Source organism: Berghia stephanieae, chromosome 2, assembly GCF_034508935.2.
Source record: "Berghia stephanieae isolate SIO BIC M18660-M18661 chromosome 2, UCSD_Bste_1.3, whole genome shotgun sequence".
Classification (NCBI taxonomy): domain Eukaryota; kingdom Metazoa; phylum Mollusca; class Gastropoda; order Nudibranchia; family Aeolidiidae; genus Berghia; species Berghia stephanieae.
Window position 1 is genome coordinate 42,587,481 of NC_088361.1, and position 17,318 is coordinate 42,604,798.

General features: G+C 34.6%; 1 protein-coding gene across 2 annotated transcripts; it reads left to right on the forward strand.

Moving 5' to 3' along the window:
• Positions 1–222: 222 nt before the first annotated feature.
• LOC144964920 (protein C1orf43 homolog) lies at positions 223–16,538 on the forward strand. Of its 2 annotated transcripts, none has more exons than XM_078899710.1 (9): positions 223–596; positions 4,332–4,433; positions 4,875–4,972; positions 6,016–6,117; positions 7,589–7,688; positions 8,271–8,324; positions 8,522–8,685; positions 10,420–10,478; positions 11,280–16,538. In XM_078899710.1, exons 3-9 carry the CDS (start codon positions 4,916–4,918, stop codon positions 11,569–11,571), a joined length of 828 nt encoding a protein of 275 aa, XP_078755836.1. In that variant the 5' UTR covers positions 223–596; positions 4,332–4,433; positions 4,875–4,915; the 3' UTR covers positions 11,572–16,538. The 2 variants fall into 2 exon arrangements, with proteins under 2 accessions (XP_078755836.1, XP_078755837.1); XM_078899711.1 differs by having other exon boundaries at positions 244–358.
• The last annotated feature ends 780 nt before the right edge of the window (positions 16,539–17,318 follow it).

The following is a 17,318-nucleotide window of genomic DNA, read 5'->3' on the forward strand; positions in this document are numbered from 1 at the left end:
GTTAGATTTTATGTAAACATATTTTCAATACTGAAAGTGTATTGCCTACAACTCAAACTACAAAATTGGGAGACCTATATTGTGCGTAAATTATTCCGGTCCCTAACTGAAATCACTAGCAACTTGTTATTGTTTACGTTTGGGGCAGCAACTTTACTGTTCTATTCAGCGTGTTACACCGCTGCAAAAATAAAAGGGAGAAAACCGTGGACAAGGGAAATTACTTCCATGACATTTCGGAACTTCCGTCAACAATCAACAAACCCAACAAACCCATTAAGAAAAAATTCAAAACAGGAGAAAACAATATAAAATCAGAAATATTGTTATTAATGCCAATGCAGGAATGCTTTGAAAGGTACCAAATAATTTGATACGGACTAGAGCTTTTGTACAGATAAAAGAAGATGAATTGTTGAATTACTGCATTTTGTACCATCATCGTCAAAATATAAAGTAATAAACAAGGACAAGGGCTCAATCTCAATCAAAAGTCAAAAGTCAAAAGTCAATCAAGCTCACACTCTACGTCCCAAGCCCAAGCAAGCCCAGGCCAAGACTAGGCTGTGAAGTCTAAAGTATTCATTAAGCAAAAGGTATACTCACGAATCCATTTAAGTTTAAAAGCTATTATTAAAACCGCTGTGATTATCCCCAGACACCTGTCTGGGGATAATAAAAATTTGTTATCCCCAGACACCTGTCTGGGGATAACAAATTTTTATTATCCCCAGACGCATATTTGAAACTCCGCTCTTTTAAACAATTATCCACATTCCAGAATATGGAATGTTTCCAGATGCACATAGAAATAAGGAAAGTTAATAAATATCTATAAAAACATAACATTAACCAACATTAAAATCAGTGGTTACTACATATACACAATATGCGTCGACTTCGAAGTGGGTGTCATGGCCTAATGGTTTAGTCGTCTGCCCTGGAAGTTTGACCATAATCGACGTTGTGGGTTCGAATCCTGGTGACGTCACTTTTTTTTTTTTTTTTTTTTAAATTCCGTCTTCTTTTTACAGAACGTTGAAAGGGATAAATGTCCCATCCATCCTCCCCCCCACCTCTTTTTTTTTATTATTAAACTCTCTCTCTCTCTCTCTCTTTCTCTCTCTCTCTCTCTCTCTCTCTCTCTCTCTCTCTCTCTCTCTCTCTCTCTTGTTTTTTTTCTAGTTTCTAGCAAAAATATTCGTCCCACTCCGATCTCAAATAGTGTCTAAAAAGAATAAATAATTAAAAAGCAAACAAACAGAAATATTCAGAGAGCGACCAAATGGTCAGATAGAGGAGAAAAAAAAAACAATAATTGTTTTAAAAATAAAAACAATAATTGTTTTAAATGTAAAAACAATTTAAGAAATTCATGCTCAGAAACGGAACATTTGCATAAAGGTTTAGCAAACAAAAAACTCTAAGGTTTAGGTCAAAATATAAAAAAAAAGAAAAAGAGAGATTTCCCTCGGAGCAGGGAATAGTGTTAACAATAATAATAATAATAATAATAATAATAATAATAATAATAATAATAATAATAATAATAATAATAATAACAATAATAATAATAATAATAATAATAATAATAATAATAATAATAATAATAATAATAGTAATAGTATGATAATAAGAGTATTAATAATAAAAATAATACTATTATTGATAATAATATAATAATGATTATGATGGTAATAGTAATAATAATAACAAATATTACAATTATTATTATTATTATTATTATTATTATTATTATTATTATTATTATTATTATTATTATTATTATTATCATTGACCAAAACAAAACAAAAAAAAAAACAAAAATAGATCTAGAGCAAATTAAATAATGAAATAATATTATCGGAGAAATAAAAAATTCAACTGATTAAAAAAAACCTCTTGCTCGGAACTCGGAACAAAAGTGAAAACAATGAATATCAATTGGGAAGAAAGAAAGAAAAGTGAGTGGGGGGGGGGGGGGGGGGGGGGGGGGGGGGGCGGTCGCGACTGGGTCGAATCTCTGCAGCGAAAAGGAGTAAAATGAAAGCTGGCCTTCCACACTGAGCTGCCTATCCATACCGCTATCGGAATATTTTAAATTCATATATGAGCTAAACATATTTCCACCATTTTTGCTTCCTTGTTTTGGTAGTTATTTTCATCTCTGATTCGAATAAAAATATGTTGTTGGATCTAGTTTTGTGGACGTGTGATACTAAATTGTATTGTCTTGTGCGAAGCAGACAGGAAAATAACAGGTGTGGGTTTTGGGCTTTGGGGCGAACAACACCATGGCCTAGGAATTCGTCCGCGACATAAAAATTATTCCCGGTCGTCCCCAAAATTGTGGCCAGAATGAGCAAATTTTTGAAACAAGAGATGATCAATAAAGTTAACAGGTAGGTTGGTAATGAAAATTTAAATGGTTGGTGGACTATGAACAGATTTGATGATTAACAACTTTCTTCCTGGTTGAAAATAAAAAGTCGAATTGCCAGTTTGACGTTTTCAGATCAAAGTAACAAAAGAAATTTCATTGATCCATTTGCTTTAAAATATTTTTTTTAAAAGAGCTGGATTTGACATTTGATCACTATTTACTTTCATCTTGTGTTAAATATCACTTGATATATTAACTGTTTTGGGACACAACCACTTGTATTTTTTCCAGAATATTTGGTATTTTTCACGCCTAGTTTGGCATTTTGCATAAATTCTTTCTGCCCACTTGCTACATGCGTCTGGGGATAGTATCCTCAGACAGGTGTCTGGGGATAACAAAAATTGGTTATCCCCAGACACCTGTCTGGGGATAACAAATTTTTATTATCCCCAGACAGGCGTCTGGGAATAATGACAGCCTATTAAAACTAACCACTTTGGTCATCGTCATCACTGTACCCCCACTTTGTGTGTATTTTTGACTTTTGATTTTAATTTTAACGACACACACTACCACCATCACCCACCACTCACTGAGTCACTCCAACTTCAACTAGATTACACCATCGACACCCCCCCCCCCCCCACTCCAACGGTCACTACATAATCAGAACTACTATCAACTAGGTACGATTTGTTTAAAAAGTAAGTGAGCTACTCTCATTGCAACACACTTTTGTTGCCATGAATCATATTGATCATTCTACTCTTCCACTATTCCACATTACTTTTACAACTACATTCACACTATAAGCACAAGTAGGTACAGCATCACCATCACCACCGCCATAGCTTCATCATCACAAATGCCATTTCACTTTACTTCAATTCGATTCATTTACTTCAGGCTTTCGCCATTAATTTACAAATTTTGATGATAACTCACAATCACAAGGAAGAGGAATCAGTAAAGAGAAAAAAAAGGTATCCGAAAGAAACAAAACATGATGGTGATACTAAATATATTAGTAAAAAATGATACAAGTAATAAACACAACACAACAATGGTAACAACAACATTACGTTCAATGATGATGATGATGATGATAAGATGAATGACAAAAGTAATAATAATGAATAATGATGATGATGATACTAATTATAACAACAATAATAAATAATGATAAGAATAATAATTAATAATAATAATAATAATAATAATAATAATAATAATAAAATAATAACAATAATTTTAATAATATTACAATAATGAAATCAATAGTGGTTGTTAAATATAACAATGATGATGATGATGATAATTATAACAACAACAACTGTAATAATAATAATAATTATTATTATTATTAATAAGATAAAGTCAAATATGTGGCCCACCACCTCAAACCGGTGCAATATCAGTGTGGTTAAACTACTGAAAACTTAAATATTTATATAGTCATCAGTATTTTAGAATCAGTTTTTGGAATCCAGGTTACCCCAACACAATACTGCTTTGACTATGTCATATTCTTAAGTGCTTTGAAGTAATCATCCATTCATCACCAACACAGCTTTTATTATTGTTATTTGTCTTAGCGTGTTACAGAAAGAGCAAAAGATGAACTATAAATTAGTCTCTGAGATCTTTAGTCCAATTATTAAAAGTTTTCAGTTCTAATAAATTTACTCATTTTAACAACATTTCAAATGCAGATGAACATGTATCTAATCGAATTCAATCCAATCAATACTGTTGGAGCCCAAAACTTGGAGATAAACGCAACACTTGTATGGAGGAGATGATGTCATCATGCAATTGTTCTATGAAGAAAAAAATCACCTCTTTCAGTGTCAATCCAGGGTGATTCAATTATCTGTACGAACATCTCTGTTGTAACAAAATGTTTCCTAATTAATTAGGTTATTCATTTTTTTGTCATTGTCAGATTTTCTGATGGTGTCAGGAAGAGGATTCCATAGCCGTATGGCGCTTGGGAAAAAGAACTCTGTATAAGTCTCTCATTGTACCACCTTAAGCCAACGCACTGGTAAGCACAGTCTATTTACAAACCATGTCATTATAGTGCCAATAATTTGAAACGTGTGAAATTTCTAATGCTCAGATGATGAAGGAATTGAATTTTAGAAAAATAGAAACTCATGTGCCAATTAAAGTTATCATTTATAGTTGTCAGTTGATCTTTGATGAGAACAACAACTTTATGAAGTATTCAAATTGATTCAAGTAATTTTCGTTAAACAATCTCAGCACGGCAAAAGATCATGACTCTTATTATTATTATTATTATTGATATTATTATTATCGATGTTGTTGTTATTATTATCATTTTGGAAAAAACAAAATCCAACAACAACATTAAATAAATAAATAAAAAGACATGGCAGTCTTTCTAAGGCAAATAACTTTCTTGCTCACTCAACCACCCTTTATTTCATGTGATAATGTATTGAATTATTGTATCCTGTAGGTAACAGACATCTTGGCTCCTCCAATTAGATTGATTCCATTATGCTGGAAGACTTCTCCATAGTTAGTGTGGTCCTCTTCATTGCCTTTGGAGCTTTGGTAAGTGATTTATCCCTCAATATTTTGATTAGATACAAGTTTTCAAAGTATTACCATTTTAAAGTGAAACATTGTAAAATATAAGGGGTGGCTCGTTTCTTTTGCCCACCATCATACACAAGGGTAGGTTGAAGAGTTTAAAGAATTAAACCAAGTTAATGCCTCTTATTCCAGTAGGAAAAAAAAAAAAAGAGGAAAGAAGAGGCGTCCTAATCATATGAGTAGGAGATGAAAGGCGTCAAGTCAAGTAATACATCTTGAGAGTATTTACATAGAAGTTATCAAATTGGTGGTTTGTTTTTTTTCTCTCTTAAAAATGTCTCCTGCAAAGAAATCTTCTGCTGTAAATGTGAAAGAGAAACAGAATATGCCTTGATGAATCCCGTCAATCGGATTGCTATCTAGTTGCAATTAGAGGGGGGGGGGGGGGGGGGGGGGGGGGGGGGGGGGGGGGGTCACATATTTTAAGAATGTCTGCTGGTTGAAGGTCACGAGGCAGTCTGCTGTATAAAGGTGCCTCTGACAGTCTGCCTAGGTATGGATTAACTAAATTGTGGCTCATCTCGTCGCTTGAATAGAGGGATGCCTCAACTTCCCATCCTGGGTGGGCCTGGCAAACCACTGCTTGACCAATAGGTCTAATACACCACCTCTTATTGGATACCTACGATCTGTTTACCCACTTTTTCAGATGACAAACTGTTGGTAAGGTGAACCAATGGCACAAACGTCTAGCCACAATGCTAGCACAAAACGTGTTGGTGAAACTCTGAACTGACTTCCTCTTGGCCAATGTTGGAAATTGACACCTCTTGGAAAAACTTGATGCTTCAAGAGTTCTAAAAATAGGAAGTAGCATAATAAATAAATCCAGCAGTACTCCAATAAGTTGTAGATCATGTGAAATATCTCAACGACTTGTACCAAAAATATTGATAGTACTTATAAAGTTTAAAGATGTTCAACATTGTGTCATTCATTATTTTATAGGTTCATTTCATTGTCTATTGGTTTGCCAAAATCATTCCATTCCCACTCTACAGATTGGGATCTTACTGTTATTCCTTGCTAAAAGACAAATTATGCGATTCGCATTGAAGTCTGCCCAGAAACCTCATGTCACCATAGGCTCAGATGCTCCAAAGGTAATTGTGAGATTGGAAATGATTTAGATTGATTTTTTTTAATCAGTGTGTTTTTGTTGATAAATCCTATCTGAAAACAGTATAATTTCTTTTAAAATTTGTATTTGATTACATTTGTACCACATGAAGACTTTGTGTGAGATTTTTTTGGTCTGTTTTGAGGCTATCGAGCATGATAATAATAGATAATTCTTGGAAGAAGATTTGGTTTGATCTAAGACTTGGGATGTTTATAAAGAATAGGTCCATTGTATTATCTTTTTGTGTTTTACTGTCAAGACAAGATTTTTTTTTGATCCCCATGTCCACCCAGCAGTCATTGGATAGCTGGATCTGTTAGATCTGGTGGAAAGTTATCTGTGATAGGCAAGCATCTTATTTAAAGGATAGTAAGCAATTGCTGTTGTCCGTTGCATGCTATAGAAATGATAAACTCCGGTTCCATGGGCCAAATGGCTGTGAATGACTAATTTATTTTCATTCTTCAAGTTCACCTCAGTTAAATTAGTCTCCTGCTTTCCAAAATGGAGTTTGATTTTTTTTTCAATGGTTACTAATTGCTGCGAATTATTATATTAGAATGAGGAAACAACCTCAGCAGTAAATATGTATGTATGTTGAATATACCTGGAAACTAACAAAAGGTGACAACATCAACAACAAAAAAACAAACAAACAAACAAAAAAAAACAATTTAAAAAAAACTAGGGGATACATGAAGTGTATGTTGAAGCGCAACACTGAAAATGTCCTAGTTCAAGCTGGTATGAGCACAATGAGCAACAAAATCATCTGAAATTGATGGAATTACGTAAGTTTGAGAAAGATACAGACAATGATTGTGCGACAGAAATGACAATAACTTGGTCAATGAGAGGAAGAAAAAAAAAGAAAAAAGAGGTAGGCTAAAAACCATTTGGAGATGGACTATTAAGGAGAAGAATGGTGTTGGGGTATGGCAAGAACCGCAGCCATAAAAAGGGTGGAATGAAGACTGCAAAAAGAGGTCTTATATGCCACTGAAATTAACATGAAATGTGTCAGGTACAGAGATACCAAATCTCGGTTTTCTGGGCTTTTCCCGTTTTTTTAACACCTCATCAGCTTTTCCTGTCTCCAAGAAGAAGGTTACTGAAGGGCCTTTCTCTCAAGACGAAATAATATTATTGGAGTTTATATCACAAAGGCCCCATACACTTGCAAAGGAAAGGAAACAGGAGAGTTAAGTGAGATGTTTTTGTTTAATCATTTACAAGGCTTTGTTTTAGTTGAGATGTGAAGCTTCCAAACATTTTCAGAGTTTAAAAAACTCCTAACATATAGCATCCCTACAGGTATCATATTGAATAATGACGAATACAAATAGGGTTTTGTGAAAGAGTCTGATAAAAGCTCTACATTTTCTCCAATATACCAAATATCTGTAATTATGAAATGAACAGATCATGAAATTTCTTTTGCTTTATTTCAGATCTTGAGGGATAAAATTCACCAGTGCTTAGAAATGACAAAAGGTCTTTGCTTTGACCCCATACTGTTATCAGAAGAAGTGCAAAATATGGCTCAGTCAAGTAAGTCTGTGATTTACGTGTTCTATTATTTTTACTATTATTGCAATAATTCGTGAGAAATTAGATATGTGTTCTTTTTTTTTTTTTTTAATGCACATTGATCTTAAAACTCTTGTCTTAATTTGTTTAAATGAAGAAAAAGATAACTCTAAATAGGATCAAAGCACAATTTTTAGTGGTGGAATGTCATCACTTTTGATTATCTTTGAATGGTTTTATCCTCCATCATATTCGACACTTTGAAAATTGATTGAAAAATAACCTTGTTACCCGAATTTCTTTAATGAATCAATAGTTAATATTGAAATTGGAAGAAAAATTAGCATAAAAATTCAGCAATTGTTCATTTACTTTTTAAAAATGATAATATTTGTCACTTTTGACACTGTGTTTGTCTGGGTGGAAGGTGGTAGGTGGGGGGAAGGGGTGAAGGAAGATGATTACAGTTTCCCCAAACTAAGATATTGCTAGATTTTGAAAGCTTCCTTTCTTCTAAAACGTTTAGTTATAATGATATTCTTTAACCAGATAAATACAGATATGGTATTGGTAATGATATTAGTTTTGATTTCCCTTTTTCAGATGAAAATCATTACTACTATCGAATGAAGGCTTTAGATGCTTTTTCAAATGCAGGTGAGAGGCCTTGTATTGTTTTTTTGTTTGTTTTTTCCACTGATTTGATTTTTCACTGATATGGTATAGGTAGTTTTCCAGACATTATTATTACAATAGAATAAACAAAGAGTTGTGTAAGCTTTTTCTTTGGAAATGTTAGTTGTGGCTCAAAAGTAGATTATTTTATCACGATCATTTTCCCCTCTTTATATCAGTAACTACATTGCAATGGAGTGATTCATCAGTGCCCAAGAGAGAGGCGAAACATACAATCCAACTTTATCTTTATTGGTTGTGCCCTTCAGCTGCTGGAAGCAAAGAAGCAGTCATTATAGAGAAATTTGCCCAAGCATATAAATATGCTAGACACAGTGCTAATGTAAGTCAACTTTTATTTACTTATTTTTTTTTTTTTTTACAATGCTGGTTTTGAACGATGCTATGAACATTTTTTTGTAATGTTAATTTTTGTTTGTTTGTTATCATTGTTCTGAAATTATCTAGATAATTGTTATTTATGTCTAGCCTGTTTCTTCCAAAAACAATTACAACACAATATGGCGAATGTTACTTATATAAAGTGTGATGAGTTGTATATTGAGTTGTGGTGAAGGCGATATTTAAACAATTCTTTTACCCTATGTTGTGAACAATGGAATACTTTTCACTCACGTTCTTTCACGGACCATGGCCACATTGTATATCAGAATTATGTTTTTTATATTGTTGGTTTGAATGTTGGGTTCACATTTCTCAAAACTGTTGCCAGCAAATAATGATAGAAAAAAGTTAATAATAATATTTCAATGATAAAAGGTTCAATAAAAAATATGTAAGCCACTGATATTGATATAGATTGTAACAAATTAGAAAAGAAGTTTTTGTTGTTGAGAAAATTGCCAATCTGAGAGCACCAACTTATTACCACTTCCCATTTAGTTTTAACACAGCCAAACTTTATTTTAGATAAATGATTCACATTTCCTGACAACATACATTCCAATACAAATACAAAGTGTATTTACTTTGATTTTATGGGAGGCAACTCAGTAAATGTGTTCAACATACTTGGTCGGGTTCCTGGCCTTCCATAGTGGGCAGGGTGGCAATTACTGTGTCTTCTTTCCCCTTATATTATATCTGTTTTCCAATTTGCTTTCTGTCTTTGTCTGGGAATGAGATTACTTGGTTTTGCCTGGGCCTGGCTGTAGAGCTTGGCTGGGAGGGAAATAGTCAAATGCACAATTATTGTTTTGGGAGATGATATCTTTTTTCCTTGTAAATCATCTCTCTGTTATGTATTGTTATATTTGTTATTTTGAATGTATAATGTAAGCATTTGAGTGTATTCCTCTTAGTGGGATCTTGCGCTGGTTCTGGGTGAGAAATTTAGGTAATCTCAAACTGAGTACATTGATAGTGTGCTCTTGGAATTTACATCTGTTCCCTATTTGAACCATTCCCCTCTGTCTTACTTTTTCCTCAAGTCCTTTTACTTGCAAATCTAAAATCTTTTCACTATCCAATTTTATTCCTTTTTACTGGTGCTGATATGACCTACATGTGTAATGCGCTGTAAAACCCTTAAAAACAAACAAAACAAACAGTGTTCAACATAGTAATACAGTAGAATTAAATGTGCATATGTTTAAATTGAAAAAACAAAACAAAAACAAAACAAAACAAAATAGTAGAGCACGGATATGAAGACTAACCCCAGAGAGGCATTTTTTATTTATATCATTTGTTCTTTATTTCAAGTATATGATCAAGGGGGGAAAAATGGGGTACAGATGCACGTTCATTATTTCCACTTATTCGAAAATGCTCTACTGTATTGGAGTATCTTTTCGTGTTTGATAAAGTATTTGAATCATATTACCATTTGATAGGAATGAATCATAGTTTTAATTAAAAAATCTTCGATCATATTTATTGAATGATGAACATGGATTTGAACCCGAGACTTTGTTGTACTTTAATTATATTCCAATCTTAAAATTTTGTCTTATGTGAATGATTATCAAAGCAATAGTGCTCTTATCTTGTTTTTAAAGTTTTGAAAATCATATTGTTACTCACACAGTTTGAATTTTAATATGCATTCTCACAGATATTTGGAGAAGCTGCTTTTATAAGATACATGGAACTTTTGGATAAAGTTATTCGATTGTGAGTATTAATTTCAAATGGAACAGATAATACAGTCATTTTGTTGTTTCTAGTTTTTAATTTTGAATCAAAGAAATGATGGAGTCTCATTTACATTTCATTGAGTTTTTTTTTTGTTTTTTTTTTGGCTCTCCTTATGGCTCTCCTTAATCGTAAACCAGTGTTTCTTGTTACCTAATATGTGAATTAAAAAAAAAGGAAAAAGATGTGAGTTAGCGCCAGCAATGAACTACTCTTGGCGAGAAGGGAGTTGGCTAATAGATGTGAATGAAAAGCTGGGTGTGCAGGTACTGTTTGTTGCCTTGGTATGTGTAAGACTAACTCAAGCTAACAAATTCAGAGAATGGTTCACTTTATTGATTTATGAAGGCTGGATTAAAATCGCCATCCCCTCTGAACCCCCCCCCCCCCCCCCCCCCCCCCCCCCCCCCCCCCCCCCATACACACACACAAGCTAAAAAAAACCAAAACAAAACAAATCCAGATTTGCAATGCTGTATAGTGCGTCTAAAGTGAGGTCACTAAATTATAAAACAAACTCTTTCATAGTGATTCATTAGTAATCCCTTGCTATTGGACAAAAGTCGCATTCAACAAGTTCAGAGGCCCAGTCCCAAACACCTCATTGAATCAAACTTCCACTGTAATATTATGACAGTTGAGTTTGAGATAATATTTGATGATCTCTCTTTCCTCACTTTTTAATTTTGCAATGTTTTGGCAATTTTAACTTATACTTTAACATAATCAGTTTTGAAAATTTCACTTTTTTCTTTCTACTTCGTTTTTATCTGAATAAAGGATCAAGTTAGATCAGAAGCGAAGAAGTCAAGCAATGAAGGCTGTCAACCTGGAAGTGTTTGTAAAATCAGATGGAAAGTCACCAGATATCGTGACTCAAGTCACAAATCAAGTTGAGATTATTCCTCTACAACCTTTAGCAAAAGATAAAAGTGAAACCTCACCAGTGTCTGAGGAAAGAAAAAATCATCACAATAGAGACTTTTCCAGCGGGTACAGTAGTACAGATAGATCAAGTAGCGGTCATGGAAGTGAAGAGAGGTTGATTGCAAATGAGAACAAGCATGTGTGATGAAGTTTTGTTGGAAATTTGAATGAGAATAATATGATTGGTTTCGTAGACTAAATAATCCTGAGAGAATTGGTAATTTCCACATACTAGAAATATTCTTGGATTATATCAAAAACTAAAGTCATGAGGTTTAGTTTATCATTTATGCAATGTAATGACATGATAAGTAAAATCCTTATAAATAGAACTTTTTCTGTTCCATAACCCAATTTTTTTCATTTCCTTGTGGTCATGTTATGTAGGATTCGGATAGTAGCAAGGCTAAAATCAGGAAATTTTGTTCCTGCACAGTGTAGCTCAGAGCTGCCAACCCCATCTGATGAGAATGTGTACAATGGGACCTCAAAATGGGGGAGATTTCATAAAAATGGGTACAATCCTGAAATCGACGGAAACTAACCATTGTGAAAGTAAGAGGAAGGTATACTTACATAAAGTCACACCGCACAAGCTCAATTGCAGCAACAATGATGTTCCCAAGACTATAATCCAATCCTTTCAGAATTCTACCTCCCATCATGAAGATCATAATTGGTCAAAAAATATATGAATATCCACTTGGTCACCAAGGTTTCTCAATAGGCTAGTAATAATATGAATAACAGCGTAACACAACATCCAATGAAGAGCTATATATACAAATATTTACATGTCATGTGTATTCCCTCAACTTATTGCTTAGCCAAGGCAACAGCAGTGGCTGACTTGGCCTTAAACAACACATCCTTGGGGATCGTGTCTCTAAACAACAACTTGGCACTTTTGCACACAGACAGGGATTCCACAAGCTTATTTGACATGCTGTGGCGAAAATCTGTTCTATTCCTACGCACCAAACTGAATAGTCGCTCACAGGCTGCGTTCGAGTGAAACATGGTCAGGATGCCAAGCATGAGTTTGCTAAGGGCTGCATACTTTCTGCCCCCACACTGACTTTCCACCTTGGCCATCCTGAACCAATAATCAGCTGCATTTTCACTACCCTCCATAGAACAGTCATCAGTTTGCCAGCACCTAAACTCCCTCACAAGTTTGTCCATGCTTTCCTCAATGTCCACATCAGCAGGGAGTAATGAAGGAAATCTCTCCACAAAAAAATTCAGGTCCACGACTGAGGAACACATTTGGTTGTTTGGGTCGGCTACACAGGCATGCACAATGGCTTTATCATTTAAATTACATTTCTTCTGAAGGTATTCAACCCCTGATTTGAAATATGACAGAACAGATTTGTAGAACTTGTCTTGTTGCTCTACATCTAGGTCTTTCTCCACTAATTTTCTACATTTGTAGCCCACATCAATGTCAGAATTTGGAAGCAAATTTGATTTCTTCGAAGCATCAATTGTTAAGAGGTCAGTTTCCTTTATTGCTTGGGGTTTCAGAAATCGTGTGCAAAGCTCCTTGATAACAGACATCATAATACCCCTGACTTTGTATACAAGGGGCACATCACTTTGCAACAAAGCATTGGCATTTTCAAACAATGGAATGACATTGACGAGAAACAAGGCGTAAGCTCTGACTTCATCACTCATCAGTTTCGTTAGGACATTTTTGGCCTTTGACCGAATCAGAGACAGGGGCCAGGAGACAACCACCTGGTATTTACATGTTTTTGAATTTCATGGCTCTCGCATCCCAGAATCTCCTGTACTCTCTTAGCCTCGCCACTCTCTTTGAAGATTTGTCAAGAAAAAAATATATATCAATTAGAAATTGGTCCAGTTTGAGGCTCAATAAGTTGGCAGCTTTAAGAGCAGCAAGGTTGAGTCTGTGGCATGGGCAGTCAATGATATTTATGTTTTCATTCACTTCATGCAAATGAGCAGCCACTCCCGATTTCTCCCCTACCATGACAGCAGCATAATCAACACTAAAACTAATGCACTTTGTCAAGTCTAAACCACTTTTGTCCACCACATCCTTCACATGTGAAAAAATGTCCTTGCCCGTAGCCGTTGTGGAAGAGAGGATCGACAGACAAAATTTCAGTCATTATTTTCTCCTCACTCATGTCAGCATATCGAACAATGACAGGGAATAACTTCTGTTTGGTGTCGTTCCCCCCATCCATACTCAGAGAAAATACTCCACTCTGCCTAACATTGTCAAGAGTCTTTGACTTCTGGTTTTCAGCCAGGACATGGACGATGGCTGTAGTTTTCGTCTGGGCACACTTATATTGCTTTGCCTCCTCACTCTTGGGGAACATTTTGCGGAATAAATCATCTGCATCATCAGCAATAGCAAGCGGTAAATTTTTCTCCATTAAAAACTTTGTGAATACAACCTCAGCATTGATGACACTATGGTCCTCCGTTTTCACAAAGGAACTTATCATGGATGCCATTCCTCCACCACCAGCTGCTCTCTGTGCAGCAACGTCCTTTTGCGAAGTCATATGTCTCTTAACTCACTCAATCCTAGAGATTTTTGCTGCTTTTCAAAATTGGAGAAAACGATTTGGAAATGGGCATGTACATAGTTTTATTCAACTACCAGTAACATGTAAAATCTAAAAAAAATATCAGCTTTGATACTACGCCTATAAATTTTCTCATAAAAATATAATAAATAGGAATGGGGTAAAAGTAACCCTGGTAAACTACGGATATAGTCGGTGTTAGGGTTGAGTGAGTTAATGTCATAAACACCACCAGATTTAATGCTAAAATGACTTGCACATCTCACAAAATGCCAGTGCCGCGCCTTTGTCACTTTTAACCACACCTTTAAATGTTTTTGAATATTCTGCTTTCCAAGTCTGATCATATTTCACTTTCTTTGAAGGCGGTTCCATCATGAAATTGAAATCGAAAGTTGGATCTCTAAACATAAACAAACTCAAACAATACTGAACGGACCTAGATTCTTGATCTAGAGATCTAGATCTACTTTATACTTCATATTACTTTTTGAAATTCAAACAATGCACAAGTCTCAAAGTCAAACAATTACTTTTAACACTGGGAGGTAGATCTAGAAGATAATGAATAGACACATTCAATAAACTCATCTGCGAACTGAGACGGCGAAGAAAATTGAAATTCCGCCACTCGCCAAGAGAATGACTCTGAGCAAAGAAACTAGGCCTAAAAGTAAAAGCTTGAAACGGACTTCCGGGCTTACGATGAATATACGATTTCATGATATCGGACTAAAGCAATGAATAATAGAGCAATGAATTGGTATCGAGTACAAATTTGAACGATCCAGCAAGCTTAAGATAACAGCGATACGAGCATCCGGGCTATTACAACTAAAGAAAACTGATGTGACTCGTACACTGAAAATGGGTACAATCTTGGGGGAAATGCATATCAGCGTACAATCGCTGAAAATGCGTACAATTCCGCATTTTTTAACGGTAGGTTGGCAGCTCTGGTGTAGCTTAGTGCTTGAAGGGAAACAGAGCAGAGGCACCATTCTTGCTCCTTGATTGCACCAAACTTTAAAAAATTCTTCAATCTAATGTCGATTTGAGAGTCATCATTGCTAATTTTACCCAAAGGTGACCCCCTCCCCCTGTCTCAAAAAGTATTATGCAGGGACGCAATGACCCCAGAAAAAAAGGATATAGAATTAAAATGATTTGAAATACGCACTTCGAGATTTTTGCAATGTAAGAAATTGCATTTATTTTCCACCATGACGAAGAGAAATTAACTTAGTTGTGACATAATACCACTTTGAGATGGTCACAAATACGTTACACTCATGGAACATCTTACCTGCAGATATCAAGATCCTGAAAATTTTAAGTCTTTTAAAGATGGACTTTTTTCCTTTCTCTTGAATCTGCACATTAAACAGTAATATTTTGTCTCAGTGAAACAAAGCTGCTATAAGCTGTGGACTGTTAAAAGTAATCAACAAAAGTGATTTTAACAGCTTCAAAAAATAAAAAAATACCAAACCCAGGATGTTTTGGGCTCAAAACCCTTCTTCAGCCAACAACAAAAAAAAAAAACCCCCAATGAAAATAAATAAATACATTACAAAAAAAAAAACAGATTAACGATAGAGCAATATTTGATCTGGCTTTTTAGTAATATATTTATGTTTTAATTTTTTTTTTGGCTGAAGAAGGGATTTGATCACGAAACTTTCTATGTTTGGTATTTTGTTCTTTTTTGAAGCTGTTTTATTCATTTTTGTTATTCATATTTTGTCGAACAGAGTCGGTCAGTTTATTAGAAGAACAAGAAGAATTACCAAATCTGTGACTTTGACAAGTTGATAGCCATGTTAATCAATGGATATATGAAGTTAAAGTTCCTTGCAAACACGAACATTTAAAAAAAAAAATTATCATTGTACAGCACTCTTGGTTTGAGTTTGAGCATAAAAAAATATAGTTCCTTAGTGATATGCCAGTGGAGCATAGGAAAAAAAATCAGGGGCAACAACTCATAAAAAAAGTCCTTCAGAACTGTAAGGCACATGGAGCCGGAGATTATCCCGGTTTCGATAGTGTGAAATGGACAATAGCAATTGCTTGCTACCCTTTTGATAGGACATTAGTCTATTGCAAAGTACTTTCCACTAGATCTAACAGATCCAGCTACCCATTTACTGCTGGGAGTTCATGGAGTTCGGAAAAAAAACCTCGACTGCCCACAGGATCGATCTTGGTCACTTTGCGTGTGAAGCGAGTGCTCTACCAACTAAGCTATCGGGACCCCCGCAACAACCATACTGTGTTGTCAATTTGTTTATTAATAATAATGATAATAATAATAGATTATTATTATTATACAGAATGAATGTTACAGTTACTGTCATTGTAATAGAATATGTCTTTCATTCCTTTAAAAAAATGTGAATTGAATTAATGTTACTTTGAATTAGAAGGCTTGCAATTTTTATTTAATTTTTTTTTTTTTTGTCTGTCAAAATAAATATGTAAATAATGTACATACTTAATTATGAATAAATTTAATAAATGAAATATTAGTGCCTCATCTGTGACTTTCTTAAGACTAATTACATCGTACACATATTGTGTGAAAAATTCTATGTAATCAGATTCTTTATGGTGAGAGGAAAGAAGATTGGATGATTATCAATAATGGGCATTACAGGGTTAAACAATTTGTTGTTTCTGTCTTATCTTTTGTTGTCAAATGCATTCATGAATAATCTCTCCCTAGAGAGTCGGGGGGGGGGGGGGGGGGGGGGGGCGTTATGGCGTTAATGGGAAAGGGATTTCCCACAATAATAATAGATCAAAATTTTCAAACGATGAAGATTTGAATTAATACTTTTTTTTGTTGCCATTTTCAATTTCGTTAGTTTTGATGATGAATGAGACAATATGACCATCCAAAAACATATACCAAAAAAAAAATAAAATAAAAAAAGGAGAAACATGTACGTGTGGTACCACGGTCGGATAGAGAACTTTCCAAGAAGGAAATAATGAGAAAGTGAGAAACCACAGTCATCAAATTGGGTGGGGTTCCTGACCTCCCATAGTGGGCGGGGAGGCACTTACTGTGTCTTCTATCCCCCTAGATCAGTTTTCCAGCATGCTTTTTGTCTGTGTCTTGGAATGGGATTTCTTGGTTTTGTCCTGGCCCTGGCTGGATACTCTAGCTGGGAGGGAAACAGTCAAATGTATAATTAGTTTTGGGAGATGGTAATTTTTGTCTTGTAAATCATCTCTGTTATGCACTCTATTTTTTTTTACATTACATCTATATATGATTTATAAACATTTGAGTTTCTTCCTTTTAGCAGTG